General features: G+C 63.5%; 2 protein-coding genes across 3 annotated transcripts; both read right to left on the bottom strand.

The window, feature by feature from the left end:
• Positions 1-506: 506 nt before the first annotated feature.
• On the bottom strand, positions 507-1,687 carry GP1BB (glycoprotein Ib platelet subunit beta). Its single transcript, XM_045887126.2, has 2 exons — positions 1,678-1,687; positions 507-1,409 (listed from the first exon to the last, which is right to left on the bottom strand). The coding sequence occupies exons 1-2, from the start codon at positions 1,685-1,687 to the stop codon at positions 787-789; spliced, it is 633 nt and encodes a 210-aa protein (XP_045743082.1). The 3' UTR covers positions 507-786.
• A 264-nt stretch (positions 1,688-1,951) lies between these two features.
• Positions 1,952-10,722, bottom strand: SEPTIN5 (septin 5). 2 transcript variants are annotated; one of them, XM_045887125.3, is made up of 12 exons: positions 10,564-10,722; positions 10,417-10,427; positions 5,875-5,971; positions 5,681-5,767; positions 5,303-5,426; positions 5,081-5,215; positions 4,793-4,910; positions 4,553-4,654; positions 3,667-3,763; positions 3,447-3,582; positions 3,101-3,203; positions 1,952-2,994 (listed from the first exon to the last, which is right to left on the bottom strand). In XM_045887125.3, exons 1-12 carry the CDS (start codon positions 10,604-10,606, stop codon positions 2,938-2,940), a joined length of 1,110 nt encoding a protein of 369 aa, XP_045743081.1. In that variant the 5' UTR covers positions 10,607-10,722; the 3' UTR covers positions 1,952-2,937. The 2 variants fall into 2 exon arrangements, with proteins under 2 accessions (XP_045743081.1, XP_045743080.1); XM_045887124.3 differs by lacking the exons at positions 10,417-10,427; positions 10,564-10,722 and adding an exon at positions 6,612-7,326.
• Between the last annotated feature and the right edge of the window lie 4,799 nt (positions 10,723-15,521).

Here is a 15,521-nt window from a genome sequence, read left to right as displayed (position 1 = left end):
TGTCCCAAGTGTCCTGTCCTCAGCGTCCTCGTTGTCCCCAGTATCCTTGCTGTCCCCACTATCCACGGTCTTCACTGTCCCCACAGTGTCCTCACTGTCCCAAGTGTCCTGGCCTCAGCGTCCTCGTTGTCCCCAGTATCCTTGCTGTCCCTGGTGTCCTCATTGTTAACACTGTCTTCATTGTCCCCACAGTGTCTTTGCTCCCTGAAGTGTCCTGACAGTGTCTTCACTGTTCCCACACTGTCCTCACTCCCCGCAGTGTCCTCCCCACCCTACAGTGTTGTCACTGTCCGAGTTCATCTGTGCTTTCCACTTGAACTTCTGGGAGAGCGAGTGGTCCGGGCGATTTAACTCGCTGTCCCCGTGTTTGGCCGGCAGTTATTTTGGGTGTACAAAGACGTGATGCGTCCCCTTGAACCGCCTCCCCGGGCCGTTCCTGCGCTTCGCGGAGGGCAATTTCCGGGTGGCGGGGCGCAGAGACCAGTTAGATAGAGAGAAGGCTTTATTCTGCGCTGGGGTTTGGCGCGGGGGTGCGGGCGAACCCCCGCAGGCGCGGTGGGCTGCAGCTCACCGCCCCTGCCCTGGCTCTGCGGCCCGGGGCCGAAGCGGCGGGCACGCAGCAGTGGGGCGCGCTCGGCCCGGGGCCTGCAGCCGGGGGTTGGGGGGGTGGCGACGGGCTCTCGGCAATCGTGCCCAGGCGGAGGACGAGACCCGGCCCCCGTTGGCGCCAGGGGCCCCCGCGGGAGGGTTCCGTCGGGTCGGCGCGCCCGCGTCGCTCCGCGCTTCTCAGGACTCCTCTCGAGACTCGCTGGCCCCGGCCGCCTCCGCCACCAGCGGGGCCGTCAGCGACAACGGGTGCGCGGCGCGGGCGCGGGCGCGGGCGCGCAGGCGGCGCAGGCGGCACAGCAGCAGCGTCAGCAGCAGCGCGTGCAGCAGCCCGAGGCCCAGCAGCAGGAGCTGCGCCGCCAGCGCCCCCCAGCAGAGCGCGCCCGGCGCACAGGCGGCGCGCAGCTCGTCCTCCGCCAGGTAGGGCAGCAGGCGGCCGCGCAGAGCGGGGGGCGCGGCGCAGCGCAGGTCGCGGTAGGGCGCGCGCTCCGGCCGGCCGGCCAGCCAGGCGCGCAGCGGCACCAGGTGGCAGTCGCAGCGCCACGGGTTGGCGCCCAGGTGCGCGGTGCGCAGCACGGGCAGCGCGTCCAGCAGTCCCGGCGGCAGCGCCGTCAGATTGTTGCCCGTCAGCACCAGCTCGGTCGTGTCCGGCGGGAAGGCGGCGGGCAGCGAGGCCCACGTCAGCCCGCGGCGCCCGCAATCCACGCGCGTCCCCGCGCAGTCACACGGTGCCGGGCAGCCCGCGGCGGGGCAGCGGGGCGGCGCGAGCAGCAGGAGCAGCAGGCTCAGCGCCCCGCGCGGCCCTGGAAGGAAAGCGCCGTAGTGAGCCCGCGGCCTGTGGGGCACCTGAGCGGGTCCCTGTGCACCCGGAGCGCTGGGCCCGGCTCCAGCCGCTCCCCCGCCCCCCACCCCCGAGCCCCCTACTGCCCGCAAGCCTCTCCATCTCCATCATCTCGCGCGCGCTGGCTAGAGGTCCCCTCGAAGTCCGACCCAAATCTCTCTCCGGCAGCGCCTCCCAACCCGACTCAGCTCAAGGAGCGCAGCCCGGGCCCTGCCTGACCCCAGACTCACCAGAGCCCATGGCGAGAGGATGGTGACCCGGCTTGCTCTGGAGCGCGAAGCCTTGGCTGGAAAGCCAGGTGATAAGGCCGCCCCGCCCCTGCCAGGCCCCAGTGCCCCCGCCAAACCGACCACAGCGCAACCATCCCCCAGAAATAACCCGGAGGCGGCCGAGGGGACAGGCCCTGCGGCCCCAGATAGAGCCCTATCACCAGGGCCCGCAGGCCGCCAGGGCTTCCGCCCCAACAAACTCCCAGGGGCGCACGAATCACTCTGACACCGATGTGACTTCACCAACATTGTTCTCCTGTCACCAGGACAGGACGCAGCATTCACAACCGAACAAAACTGGAGAATGGGGTTTGGGGGAAGGTATCATGCTGGGGGTGGGGGGTGGGGGGTTGGGGGAGGATGGGCTAGGGAACTCAGGGCAACAGTGCTGCTGGGGAGAAGGAACCTCCAGCCACAGGCAGGGAATGGCAGTCTAGGGATAGGGGGTTGCCAGGCTGCCCACCACCCACTGCTCTTGGATCCCTCAGGCCAGGCCACAGCCATGGGTGAGGAGTATGGGCGATCACAGGCGTCCCAGCCCACCAGCCCCATGAAATCCTTGCCTGTAGCCAGCTGCCCTCCTTCAGTCTGGAGGGATCATGAGCGCTTCTGTTGCCCAACCCACCCACTGAGCTACCCGGGAAGGGTGTGAGGAGGTGAGGAAGGACCTGGCCCACCCCGGCACAAAGTGAGGTCTCAGCATAAGCTGGGTGGCCCAAGGGAGTGGGCACATGAGGGCTCCCACGTCCACTCTGCGGCACTGGGGTGGGGAAATAGGTCCGGTATGCTGGGCATCTGCTCCCCTATTCTGCCTTGTTTTACCCACCTGCCTGAGTAGGGCCTGGAGTTGGAGTTCATGACCTTCTAGGGCAGGGGTAAATCTTAAAAGTCATGCCCCAACCTAGCTGCTGCTCTCCCAAGGGCAAAGGGGGCCAGCTGTGGGGGGCTGCTCTCCAGGCCTCTTGGAAGCAGATACAAATGAGGGGAGGGACCGATGTTGAGAATAAATTAGGGTTGGCTGGGGGCTGTGACCCCGCGTCTCTGGGTCAGGTCAGGAAAAGTTGGGAACAGTCCTGGTCTGGGTCACTCTGGGACTGGGGTTGTGCCCAGGCCTGTTGGAGATCCAGATGATTCCAGGGTTGAGTCCAGGCCAGTTGGGGTCCAGGGATGGGAAGGGCCAGCCTGGAAACTGGCAGTCTATCCACGGCAATGTGGGGCTGGTCACTGGTCCTGCATTTGCTGCTTCATCTTCTGCAGCATCTCCTGCATGCGCCTTAGCTGAAGGTGAGGCAAGAATAGTGGAGGATGGAGTGAGAAACGTGATAGGAAGGGCCTGACCCCTCCCCCCCACCAGCCTCTGCTCCTCCCCTGTGGCCCTACTAACCTCCTCATCCTTCATCCTGATGAGCTTTTCTGTCTCAGCGTCGGGGGTAGGCAGGGGCAGGATGGGGATGGGGCTCTCCATGCGGCTGTCCTGGGTCAGTTTGCTGTGGGACAGACAAGAGGTAGAGAGAGTTTGTCTGACACCCACCACTACTGAGGCCCTCTCCCTCTGAGCTCCCACACCGCTGGGTTGGCTCTGGGAAGACAAGGTGCATGGTGGGGGGTGCCTATCTGGGGAGTTGGGGCAAAGTTCAGGTCTGGGTGGGCAGCAAGGACCAGCCCTCTGTTAGGGAGCTGCGGCTGGGGCCATGAGGCACATGATCCAGGTCTGGGTCAGGGCTGCGCACCTGGTCATCTGCTGGATGCAGTGTGCCCGATAGTTCTCATAGTGCACGTCGCACGTCACATCCTTGAGGTCATGCATGTGCGTGCGGATGAGCATGTTGCGCAGCTTCACGAAGTCGCAATGTGCCTGGTTCTCCACTGTGGGGCAGGAGTGGGGGGTGGGTGGGTGCAGGCCCAGGGGAGCCTTCCCACCCCCTAGGCGATGCCCATGTCTGAACTCACCCTCCACGATCCCCCAGGGGTACAGTCGCCCCCGGACCCGCTGCCCCTTGGCCTCCACCACTGTGTTGCTGCCGATAACTGCGAATGGCGCACTCTCCTGGGGAGGGCAGGTACAAGGGCTCATGCCCACTTAGCATGAGTATGGGGGGTTAGTGGCTGAACAGGGGCATGGGCACTCCACACTTGGTTGGCCCCTCCAGCATTATCAACAGCCTCTCCCCAAAGGGATCCTGGGGTTGCCCAACTCTTTTGGCTTCTCTGAAGCCAGAACTATAGCACAGCTTATATCCTAGGGGCCTTCGCTAAGCGGTGCCCACCAGACACACCCTCCCCTTCTGACACCACCCCCATCAGGAACAGCTCCATCTAGCTCCCTTCGCCATCCCTCCCCAGAGCTGAGCCCGTGCCTCCTGTTAGTGATGCTGACTTTGGCTGGGGCCAATGGCCCCATGCTGCTCCAGCGGCCGCCTATCCCATGTCGGGCTTGGTTATTGCCACTCTAGATCCTGGGGCACCCAAAGCCACAGCCACCCACTGGAGCTCAGAATTCTGGGAGCCAGGGCATGCGGAGGCTTGTGGCCACTGGGCCCTGGGCCAGACCCTTCTGCTGGTGACCCCTTGGAAGAAGACTGAGGAGTAGGGTCAGAGTGGAGGCCTGGCCAGCACTATGCCTTTGGGTCCTGGCGAGTGCTCTGTGACACATGAACAATATGGGGCCAAACTGCACAAGCCAGTGGGGACCTGGGGGACTGTACCCCCCCAGCCCCAGGTGAAGGGGCTCTACTGGCCAGACAAAAGACTCCTGTCCCCACTGGGTTGGACCTGGATGCTTGGCCCCATGTAAACTGATCTCCAGTTCCCTCCTATGCCACACCAGGCTGCTTACCTTCAGTTCCCGATCTTGCTGCTTGAAGTCCTCGTCCTCGTCAGAGTCACATTCGGGGAACTGGTACACGTGGATGCCGAACTTGTCAATCTCCTCCCGGATCTGTGGTGGATCAAGAGCTGTCCGATTTGAGGCTGGCCAGGTACCCGGGGCCGGCCGCGTTGGCACCCAGGATCTGCACGCCTGGTGGTCTCCGTCCCAGAGACCTAGCCCACACCCCGCCTGCCAGAGCAGGCTTACCCGCTCCTTCAGCTTCCGGATCTCGCCGGGGACGAGACAGTCAGCTTTGGCGATGAGGGGCACGATGTTCACCTTCTCGTGCAGGGCCTTCATGAAACCCACATCCACGGGCCGCAGCCTGCAGAGAGCAGCCAGGGGTGGCAGGGGCCCGGGGACAGGTGGGGATGGGCTCAGGGAGGGCATGCTTATGGGCACACGGGCAAGGGATAGGCCGCGGCCGGTACAGCCGTGGGGATCCGTGGCGGCGGGTGCCCCCCCACCGAGCCTGTCCCCGGGCCATGCACGCACCCGTGCCCAAAAGGGGAGATGAAATACAGGCAGCAGTGCACACGGTTGTCTTGGATGTTCTTGCGGTTGAGCCCGCTCTCGTCGCGGAAGTACTGCTCAAACTGCTGGTCCACGTAGTCCGTGATGGGCTTCCAGCTGCAGGGGGACAGGAGGGTCTGTGAGGCCAGAGGGGAGGCTGGGCCAGCCTAGGCAGAGACTGTCTCCCAGCAGGGCTTTGCTCACCACTCCGAGTTGTTGACAGCATCCCCGAAGCCTGGCGTGTCTACGATGGTGAGCTTCAGCTTCACCCCCTTCTCCTCAATGTCCACCGTGTGCTTCAGGATCTCTACAGTCTGGCTGATGCGCTCTGGGGGGGGGGGGGGCATTGCCTGGAGGGGGTCTCTCCAACTCTCAGCCCCCACCCCCACTGGGCAGCCAGGACCCTTGTTCTCATTCCTTCTAGTGTCTTGGCCCTGGCCTGATTATGATCTGGGCCGCTCCTCCTGGACCCTGAACAGGAGATCCATGCTGTGGGAAAAGAGGAGCAGGGTCTGGACCCTTTGAGGGATCACAGAGCAGGGGATGGGGAACCAGTACCAGGGCTGCCTGGGGCCCACTCACCCTCAGCACTGAGCAGCTTCCGGTCCTTGTACAAGTCGGTCAGGAAGAGGCTGTGGACCAGTGTGGACTTCCCCAGGCCCGACTCACCTGCCAGCAGGTATAGTGGAAGAGTCAGGTTAAGTCTGAGGCCCCTGTGACAGAGCCTGGCTGGCTAATGGCCCAAGCCACCCTACCTGGGAGTCCAGCCCACTCACCAGCCACCATGAGCGTGAAATCGAAGCCCTTCTTCACAGACTTCCGGTGCACCTGATTGGGCAGTGTGGCGAAGCCCACGTACTGCTTGTCGATATCCTGGGGGCCGGGGCGGGGGCAAGTCAGGGGCATGCTGGGGTTCCTGGGGCAGTCTGGTGCCCCGATCCCTAGCTGGCTCAGACATGGAGGCAGCAAAGGGCGGAGTCCCCTGGGTGGGGAGTTTCAATGGCACAAATGGGGTGAGGGCCTGTGGGCAAAGGCCTGGCAGTGGAAAGGCAGGTAAGGGGGTGGCAGGCATCCTTGCCCCAGCCTCAGTGAGGGAGCTTTGCAGGGACCTGACAATGTGTCTGTGTGTGTAGAGTTTGGGATGTCCCGCTGCAGCAGGCACAGGCTGCCCTCCCTTGGGTGGTGGGAAGAGGGCGCCAGGACCAAGACCCCTCCCCAGGCCGGAGAAGCCCCCTGGCCTCAATACTCCCCCCCTCCCCCCCAGTGTACCAGGGGGTGGCAGGCCCCATCTGGCCGTGATCCAGCAGCGGGGGTGGCTGGCCGCTGCTACCAAGGCGGAGCAGGGGCTATTTATAGACAGCGGCACGGAGCCTCCTCCGCCTGCGGGGCCCCACGGCCCACCCCTGCGGACCCTGGCCCTGGCGGTCCTTGGCACGTCCCAGAGCCCCTCGGGACCGGGCCCCGGCGGGCGCACACACACTGACCCACATTCCACTCCCCGCTCCAGACACACCTTGAGCCGCCTCTGGGCCTGGGTCCGCGGCGACAGCAGCTGCTCCACCAGGCGGTCCTGGGGCGCTGCCAGCGAGTCCATCGCTACGTTCGCACCCCTGACCCGGTCAGGCCCACAGCGGCCGGGCTTACGGGAGGGACTTACGCGCGGCACTGCCCCGAAGCCCGGTTCTCGCCCCCGTTTTACGGACGCGGGAACTGAGGCCCGGAGAAGGGACGTCGCCCACCCGGGGTGCCGCCGACCCCGGAGGCCGTGCGTGCCATGCCTCTGCCTCTGCCGACCCGCCCCGAGCCGCCCGCGGCGTCGCAGCCACAGGCAGGCCCCGCTCCCGCACCCGAACCAGAGGCGGGGCCTCGCCGGCGCTGACGGGGGTTGGGGGGGTTGGGACGAGACCGCCCCACCCGTGCGGTCGCTGGGAAACAGTCGCCTGGAAATTGGGCCGCGGGCGGAGCCACCGGAAAGCTGCTGCGGAGGGCAGGGCCGAGCCTAGGCGCGCGTAGGCGCGGGGGCGGAGTCCCGCGGCCGGACCAACGGCCTCTGTCCGGGCGTCGCGGCCCCCCGGGGGGGCGGGTGGGGGAAGCCGGGGCCCACCCAAGGGCCCTGGGGGGCGGGGTTGTCGCCGTCCCGCGTCCCGTTCCCCCCCAGGTGCGGCGCGGCTTCCGCCCGCCAGAGGGCGCCGGGGGACCGCTCCTGGTACCCAGGCGCACCCACGCGGGTACCGGCCCCGCTCACTCCTCTCCTCGCAGAATTGGCCCGGAAACCTCCTGGCGGTGTCACGGCGTCCCAACTACCCATGGCCACACCCCTCCCTGCAATGCTCCCTCCGCCCTCGCGTGCATATGTGTGTGTGCGTGTGTGTGTGCGCGCGCGCGCGTGCGTGCGGGAGTCAGGGGTGTTCTTGGCTGGCGTGGCCTCCCCAGACGCGTGGGAACTGGGAGGGGGCAGAGCCCACCTCCCCAGCCTGGACCCGCTCCCCCTTCCCCCGGGTTTGCAGAAGCTTAAAGTGGGGGTGGGGGGGGTTAGTTAGAGCACTAGAGGCCTACCCACCCTACCTCTGGAAACTTGGAAGGTGCAGCCAGCACTGGCCACAACTGCCCCCAGACCACTCCTGCTAGCAAAGGTGGGGGGGGGGTATGTGGAGTGAACTTACCCCCTCCCCAGTATGGGGCTCCCTCTGAGCTTCCTTGCCTGCTCTGACCCACAGGACTGGGCCTAGGGGGACTGGAGACCTCCAGCCAGTGTAGTTCTCACGTTCTGTGACCACCTCAGGGACCACAGGCATCTCCTGGGCCACCAAACCCTTCCTCACCCTTTCCTGCAGGACTCTGCCAGAATCTGAACCAGCCAGTACCAGCTGGGCAGAGGGAGGCTTGAAAAGGAGCTGCAACATGAAGAGACATACTCCTTGGACTGTGCGTCAGTGGGGAGAAGCCGCCCCCCAGCTCTTCCCCACCCTGGTCCTCCCTTCTTGGCTCCCCTGGTTGAGGGGCCTCTGTCTATCTGTCCAGGCTCATGATGCTGCCATAGGGCCTGGAGGCCACTGGCACCTGGGGAGGAGGGGTGGGCCCACAGCTGGGAACAGGAGAGTCTTTCATCCAGAGGAGAGCGGGGGGAAGCCACGGGGCACCTCCCTCAACTCTCCCGGATGGGCCCTCAGTCCTTGCCCTAAAAAAGCCTCCATACTGGCCCCAGCCTTCTGCCATGCTAACCTGGACTAAGTCCCACACAACCTCTACCTGTAGGCCCACTGTAGACACAGCCCCTCAGCCTGGCCCCCACCCAGACAGGCTGGCATCTCAGGCTCAGGGCATCTCCAAGGTGGACACCCCTGGGTCTGGGCCTCAGGCTGAGAAGGAGCCTCAGCACTGCACAGCCCGGTGGCTAATGGAGCTTGTCGCTTCCGGATTGCCTCAATTTCCCCATTGGTAAGGCACAGCCTCTGGGGAGGCCCAAGTCAGGAGGGCAAGAGTCTCACTCCCAGCTCCCAACCTGCCAGCCCCATCATCCGAACTCACCCAGACAGGGCCTGTGGATTCCCTGGGGGAGCTCCAAGGGAGGGACCCTGCCACCCCTCTCTCTGGCCCATGAAGTACAACAAATATTCCTCAGGGCTTCCTGAGCCATAGACACAGCTGCGCCCACCTCCTCCTGGTGCCTGAGACTCTCGAGGCATTTCCATTCTTAGAATCACCGGAGCCAGCTCTGGAAGCAGCCGCCAGAGCCAACAGAGCCCCATCGCTGCCTGAGATGGGTGGGGGTCAGAGGATGGGGGCCAGGGCCACCAGAGCTCCCCCCCGGCCCTCTTTCACAGTGCGGATAGACTAAAGCTCAATAACACCAACAATGCTAACAGTGAAACTGCCACATGCTTCCAGCTTCCCCCAGATCCTCGGGGAGCCCACCCCAAACACCTGGCTCCCTGGCTTTGTTCCCAGGGCTGCCCCTCTCCAGCTGCATGGTGCCCTCTCTCTCTGGTCCTAGGGGCAGAGGATGGGTGAGGCTGCCTCCTAACTGACCGCGAAGGATGGGCAGACACAGGCCTGAAGGGGTTCCTACCTCTGCAGGAGAGTCCCTGTGTGGTACTGGGCAGCTGCTGCCGGCCCAGTAACTCCAAGTGCCTGCAGGCCCAGGAGAAGCTGTGGGGGTTGGTCTCTCGGGCCTTCTCTCTCTCTCTCTCTCCCTCAAACAATAGCCTGGCAGCATGTGTCCCTGCATCTCAGGCATTGTCTGACCTGCCTTGATAGGAAGGCAGCTCCTGGCTCGGGCTCCCTGAAGCAGCCCTTGCCAGCAGGGGGAGGTTGAGGGGCCCCTCCCTAAGAGCCTCACCTGTCCCAGGGTTGGGTGCGTCCCTGCCAGGAGACTGGCACCTAGGAGCCAGTGACTCCCGGCCCCCACCCCACCTGCTGGGTCGCTCCTGGGGCTGCCACCGCACCCTGGGCCAGGACTTCAGGGTTCCACCCAGCATCTACCCACTGTGTAAATTCCTATCCCTGACAAGGGCTGCCAAGGCTACCTTGGTGCCAGAGTTGGGTCCAGAAAATCTCCCAAACATGACTGAGCTCAAGCCAGAGAGGCCCCCAGCAGGGCTGCCCCAGAGCCCCCTGCCCACCTGGTTACCCACTCCTACTCCACCCTCAGGGTCTCCCAGCTCTGTTTAACCCCAGCCTCAGCTGGCTTCCACAGTGGGTGCCCAGGTCAGCCTCCTGTCCGGTCCTGCTTTCCCGGAGGGTAGGGACCAGGCCAGCCCCTTTGGAAAGCCACAGCCTGTTTGTACCCATTAGGTTGGAAGACCTGTGCTGGGCACTGGCATGACTCAGATCCAGACCAGGCCCTGGAGGCTCCCAGTCTGGGGAAGAGGCCTGGCCACAGATCAGTCCACTCAAATTGGTGTGTGTGGAAGAAGAGGCAGAAGATGCACAAGAGTGGGGTGGGGCTCCCAGACCCCTCCCCCAGCCTGTGGCCTGCCAGTGTCTGTGCCCCCACTCAGGACCCCCAGCACGAGGCCCAAGGCCAGGTCAGGGAGGATGTGCTGGAGCTGGATCAGTGGGAGAGGGACACCCGGCCCATCCCCCCAGCCTGGGAGGGGCGCCTGTGCTGTAAGGGTCAAGGGCCAGGCCCCCAGCGGCCTGGCGCCCACTGCTCCCCTTCGCAGCCCCAGGCGCGGCGGCACTGCCCCAGCTGACAATCGGTTATCGCGACAGGGAGGGATGACGGCCGGCGGGGGCGGGGTCGCGCCTGGGCACCGGCCGCGTTGGTGCCACAATGGGTGACAGCAGGCCCGAGGGGAGCGGCGGCGCGCACGTACCTGCTTGTCCTCTGCAGGGTCGGGGTCGGGTCAGGGTCCGCGTCCCGGCCGGCGGGCGGGGGAGAGAGGAAAGACACGGTGAGAGGCGGGCGGGCGGGCGGCGGGGACAAAGGCGCGCGCAGGCGCGCGGGCAGGCGCCGGGCTCACCTGGGGTCGCCAGCTTGCTCTTGTACCGCAGGCCTGTGCTCATGGTGGCCGCCGGCGGCGGAGGGGTGTGTGGGGGGGCCGGGCGGCGGCGGGAGCGCGGGCGGGGCGCGGCGACGAGCGGCGGAGGCCGAGGCCAGGCTGCGGGGTGACCGGCCCCTCCGCGCCGCCGCCGCCGCCCGCCCCGCCCGCGCGCCCGCCAGCCAATCGGCGCCCGCCGCGCCCACGCGCGACCCGGCGCGGCCGGCGGGGGCGGGGACCCAGGCGCCCCCCAGCAGCCCCGCGCCCTCCGCCTCCGGACGACGCCCTCGCCTCCAGCCGCCCGCCAGCGCCCCGGGGAACCCGGCGACGCCCGCGCTGCCCCCGCCCACCGCGCGGCGGCTGCCCGACTCCCGCCCCACCTCGCGTCTCCCGGGCACGGGCCCCGACGCCGCCTGCCTCGCTCTCGAGGGACCCCGGTCCATGCCTCGGCCTCTGACCTTCGCTCCCTGTGGCCCTTCCATAACGCCTGCCCTCGCCCACCCCCACCCCGGCTCTGGCGGCCTCCTTCCAGCCCCTCCTCACCTCACCATGGACGTGGGAGGTGCTGGCCCCGGGGAGTCCTGCTTCTGGCCACGGCAGGAAAGGTGATGGTCACCGCACGGAAGGTCGGATGCCCGGCGCAGGGCCAGCGCCAAAGCCGTGCTCCACAGCCTGTTTAGGGCTGTGCACACCTGCTCTGGAAGGAGACACACCTGGGCAAGCCGCAAAGGCCAAGCCCTTGGACAGTTGTCCCTCCTCTCTCTTCCTGGCTTATTTTCTGGGCTCATTACTGAAGAGTAACTCAGCTGACATCTGGGACAGGACATGGCCTGACCTCAAGCGTGCCTACCCTCCCACTCCCCTCTGCAGCCCGGCACCCTCTGCTCTGCAGACGCACAGCCAGACCCGCTGCCACCCCGAGAAGGGGGCAGGGAGATCCCAGCCTTCTGTGCTAGAGGGCAGTCAGTGACACTGAAGGCAGAGTCAGGGAGGGCACCCCATTTACAGATGAGGAAGCTGAGGCCCCAGACCTTCAATGACTTGGCAGGATTCACAAGCATGAGCGCCTCCTGTCTTCTGGTACTATCACACTCCCAAGTACCTTTGGCTTCCCTGGAATGCCGCCAGGTGGCACATCTAGAGTCTTGAGTCCCACAGAAAGGGACAGGCCTGTGGTCACCAGCTCCCTAGGCAAGGGCCCCCTTAGAAGGAGATGGCTGCTGTACCTTCCACACGCAGGAAACCCTCCTCTCTCCCAGCCCCTTGCGTGCCCCTTGGTCCCTCTGCTGGTCCGTGGGGTCCTCCGTCTCTGAATCACCAGCACCTAGCACAGAGTTGTTTGCTCAGTAAATGAAAAAGCCATCATTGCTATGCCAAATTAGGTGGCAAAAGCCCATTTCCCCTCCACTGGGACCTCCACTTACTCCAGAAGTGTGACCAGTGTGGAGACACTCCACCATTCTGACCCCTCATCCAAAGCCTCAAGGCCGATGTGTTTGGAATTCAGAATTTGTCATATATCTCGTACATTACGCGAGACCTCATTGGAACCTGCGGCTGCACCTCATAATCAAACACATTAAGGTGTTCGTAGTGAAACGTGGCTATTCACACAAACGGGAATAAATAAAGGCCCATAATACAGGGCTGCACATCAGCTCAAGTCTGGCTTTGTTACAGAGTTTTGAACACCTTTAAGTTTCGGAGCTTTGGGGGAATTTGGAGTTGTGGATAAAGGAATGGGGCAGGGAGGGGGCACTCGAAGTGATAGACAGGACTCCTGAGGCTTCATCAGTTCTGACAGGCTCGGTGGGAACCCCATCTCAGGGGGCCGGGAGCTTTGCAAAAATGGTTCAATTGGTGAAAACTGACACAGACATTTAGCATGAACTGACCCGTACAAGCCTGTGCTTGTGGGGACAAAGGAGGAGGCAGGAACCTGTCCTCGATAAGGCAGATGTGTTCCTGCGAAGGGTCCCCTTGGGGCTCCCGACAGCCCTGGGTCAGGCCTCCCCTTGAGGGGAGTGGGCGCAGGTCAAGGGCATAGCTCGGGCCGAGGGTGGGCTTTAAAACAATTCTGGAGACAGGAGACAACAAGAACAAGGTGTACCACATAAACACGTCTTAAGGTAAGTGCACTCCAAAAGATTACGTACAGAAATGCTATGGGGTTAGGGACCAGCATTTTAGGTCTGGAGTGGAGCTGTGGGGCAGTGTGGAGCTGATGGAAAGAAGACCAGAGCCACTCCCTGGAAGGAGAAGGTGTCAAGGGCAGACCTGGGTCAATGCCTTCTGTGAAATCCTAAGGGTGACCAGAGGCTGCTGGCCTCGAAGGGGGAAGGGGCTGTGGTCCGAGTCCAGGGGATAGACCCAAATAGTCCCACCACAGACACACCAGAGCTGTCCCCTGTCTGGTTGAGAGACCCTCGGGGTGGCAGCAACCATTGACCGGCAGGCCAAATATCTGCCTGGGACATTTCAGAAGTCAGGACTGGGAGGTGCTGGTGGGCTGTGCCTCTAATTCTCCTAGATGGGACAGCATAAGACCTCCTTCCCTTGGGAGGGAGTGGGCGTGGAAGGGCCTGGCCTGGACACACTGCATTAACCTAGGTAAGGGGCTGTGGCCTCCCTGAGTGGGCTCTGAGTCTGCTTCCCCAACAGGCGGAAAAAGTGCTGGCTGTGGTTCAAAGAGAAGTAAATAAGACACTCCTGGGTGGAAAAAAAAATGCTACTTTTTAATTCACAAAGAAAAGAAGTTAATGAGTGAAAAAAATAAGTTACACCCAGAAAAATCTGTTCAACCAACTTGGGCTACAAATAGCTCGATGCTTTCCAGAAAAAAAAAAAATTCTTTTAGTTAAGAAATTCTCAAGATGCTGCATTCAGCCCATTCTGTGTTTCCCTCCCCCTTTCCACAAACTCGCGGGCGTCAGTGTGGTCACACAGGAGGGAAGATGGCCTCACAGTAAACCACGATGATGGTGACGAAAGGACAAGTGGGTGGCAAGTGAGGCAGGTGCCAGGGTTCAGAGGTTTGCTTCAGGTGACACACTCCCAAGTCACTCCCAGGAATTTGTCGCTGAGTATGGGAGCAGTGTGCAGAGCAGGCCAAGATCAAGTTAAGTAAGAACCGAGAAAAGGACCTACTGCTCTGGCCAACGGATGGTGCTCTGCTCAGGGTTCTGCTCTCTCCACCTCGATGCTGCCCCTTCTCCCACCTGCTCTACCAGCTTCTACATCCAGCCCTGCCCACTCCCTTCCCTCCTGCCACACCATCCTGGACACTTGTGTGCAGCGTCCTTCAGCTTCTGGCTTAGGGGACTGTACCCCAGTGTCCCATGTCCCCTTCCTGAGATGCCCGCTCCTCAGTATGTGATGCTGGGGCTGTGCACTGGGCTTCGGGCCAGGGTCAAGTGGTTCCTCCCCTCCTGCTGATGGTGTGAGCTCCCTGGTCTCAGACAGTGGTTCCCTGGTCTGCTGGAAGGCGAGTTCATTCTCCCTACCCCCACTCTGCCCACCCTCCCCCTACCTACATGGCCCTCTCTGGGGCAGCCCCAGTGCCTGCTGCGGATGGGTGTCTTGGCCCACGCACAGACCGGAAGCAGAGGTTCACAGCGTGGTGAGACCACACAGCTGGACCCAGGACCTCCTGGCCCAGGCCTCACTCCAGCAAAGAGGTGTGAGCTGCCCCCGGCCCTGCCCCCTGACCAGGCCCCAGCCAGGCTGTCCTGTCAGACCCTGAACTCCATCAGCTGGTGGCCAGTCCCCACCAGATGCCCTCCTGCCCCCTGCCTCCGTCCGCAGGTGGGCATTGCTTCCACACCCGGTCCTAGTGGCCCTGCTGCTCTGGCTCAGGCAGGCCCGGGAGAAGACTGGAAACTACCCCTTGCCCCTGGGGATCCCCGTCAGAAGGGCCACCCTGCTCTCACGCGTGCATCCTGCGGCTTGGTGCCCCCGTGCGTCTGCTGCTTGGACAGCTCATCCCCGCCTGCCTGAGTGGGGTGCATGGGTCCCGGGAGCTCTGGGGGCGGCTGTCTCACAGGGAAATGTGTACGCAGTGAGGAGCTGTTGGAGAAGGCCTTTCTTGATCTCCTTGTTAGAAAAATGTAAGGGGGTCACGACACACGCCCGTCTTCCTCACCAATCAACCAGAGCAGAATCCACAGCAGCTGCCCCTGCCGTAAAAGCGGCCTGTGTGTTGCAGGGGACAGAGCAGGGTTCCAAGTGGGGCAGAGCCACGGTCCACACCGAGTCCCCCATTCACTGGACAGCTGTCGGAGGGCTACAAAGGGCGCCTGTGCTCCGAGGCAGTGAGCCCTCATGGGGACCTGGGGACCTGGAGCAGCGGGCAATGGGCTCTCTCCCTGGCAGGGGTCAGTGGGGGGTGGCGTGGACCTCCAGCCACATCCGATGAGACCCAGTCCCCTGAAGTGTTCTGGGAGAGGATGCAGAGAGCAGTTCAGGGCAGGAGCAGGAATGACAGGGACCCAGAGTGCAGTGTGACTCAGTACAGAAGAGATGCCTGACCATTGTCGTCCCCAGGGGCCCTCCAGAGGTATACATGCGGGGGTCAACAGGAAACAAGACCTCCTCCAAAGTGTCTTAGCACCTCTGAGGCTCGGTCCTTGCTATAGCCCTGAGACCTCGGGAGAAGCCTAAGGTAGAGACACTAAATGTGCCAACATGGAGACCCTCCCGGAGGCATCCATGCATTGTAAGATCCCTTGTGAAAGGCAGAGTGTGGGGCTGGAGCACGGCTACGTGGAGCAATCTGCAAAGTAGAGAAGCTTGTCACCCTCTCCCTGTGACCTGCCTCTCCTGCCAGAGATGGCCAAGGGTTGGGATTCCAAAGGCTGGCTCCAGCTCCCTACTGCACCCCAGCTCCTGGGTCTGCCATGTGAGCATCAGGCCCAGACAGATCAGGAAATCCCCCCAGAATA

This window comes from Mirounga angustirostris, unplaced genomic scaffold (assembly GCF_029215605.1).
Source record: "Mirounga angustirostris isolate CCGP_5_RB_7025 unplaced genomic scaffold, mMirAng1.0.hap1 SCAF_14, whole genome shotgun sequence".
Classification (NCBI taxonomy): Eukaryota; Metazoa; Chordata; class Mammalia; order Carnivora; family Phocidae; genus Mirounga; species Mirounga angustirostris.
This window is presented reverse-complemented; position numbering and strand designations above follow the sequence as displayed.

Bases quoted from the DNA above. Each gene is read 5' to 3' on its own strand.
- SEPTIN5 (XM_045887124.3), bottom strand. From the start codon at position 6,692: ATGGACTCGCTGGCAGCGCCCCAGGACCGCCTGGTGGAGCAGCTGCTG. The intron at 5,427-5,680 runs GTGAGTGGGCCC...CCCCCCCCCCAG, and splicing joins GAAGCTGCTCAGTGCTGAGG to AGCGCATCAGCCAGACTGTA. The intron at 4,911-5,080 runs GTGCGTGCATGG...TGCTCTCTGCAG, and splicing joins ATCTCCCCTTTTGGGCACGG to GCTGCGGCCCGTGGATGTGG.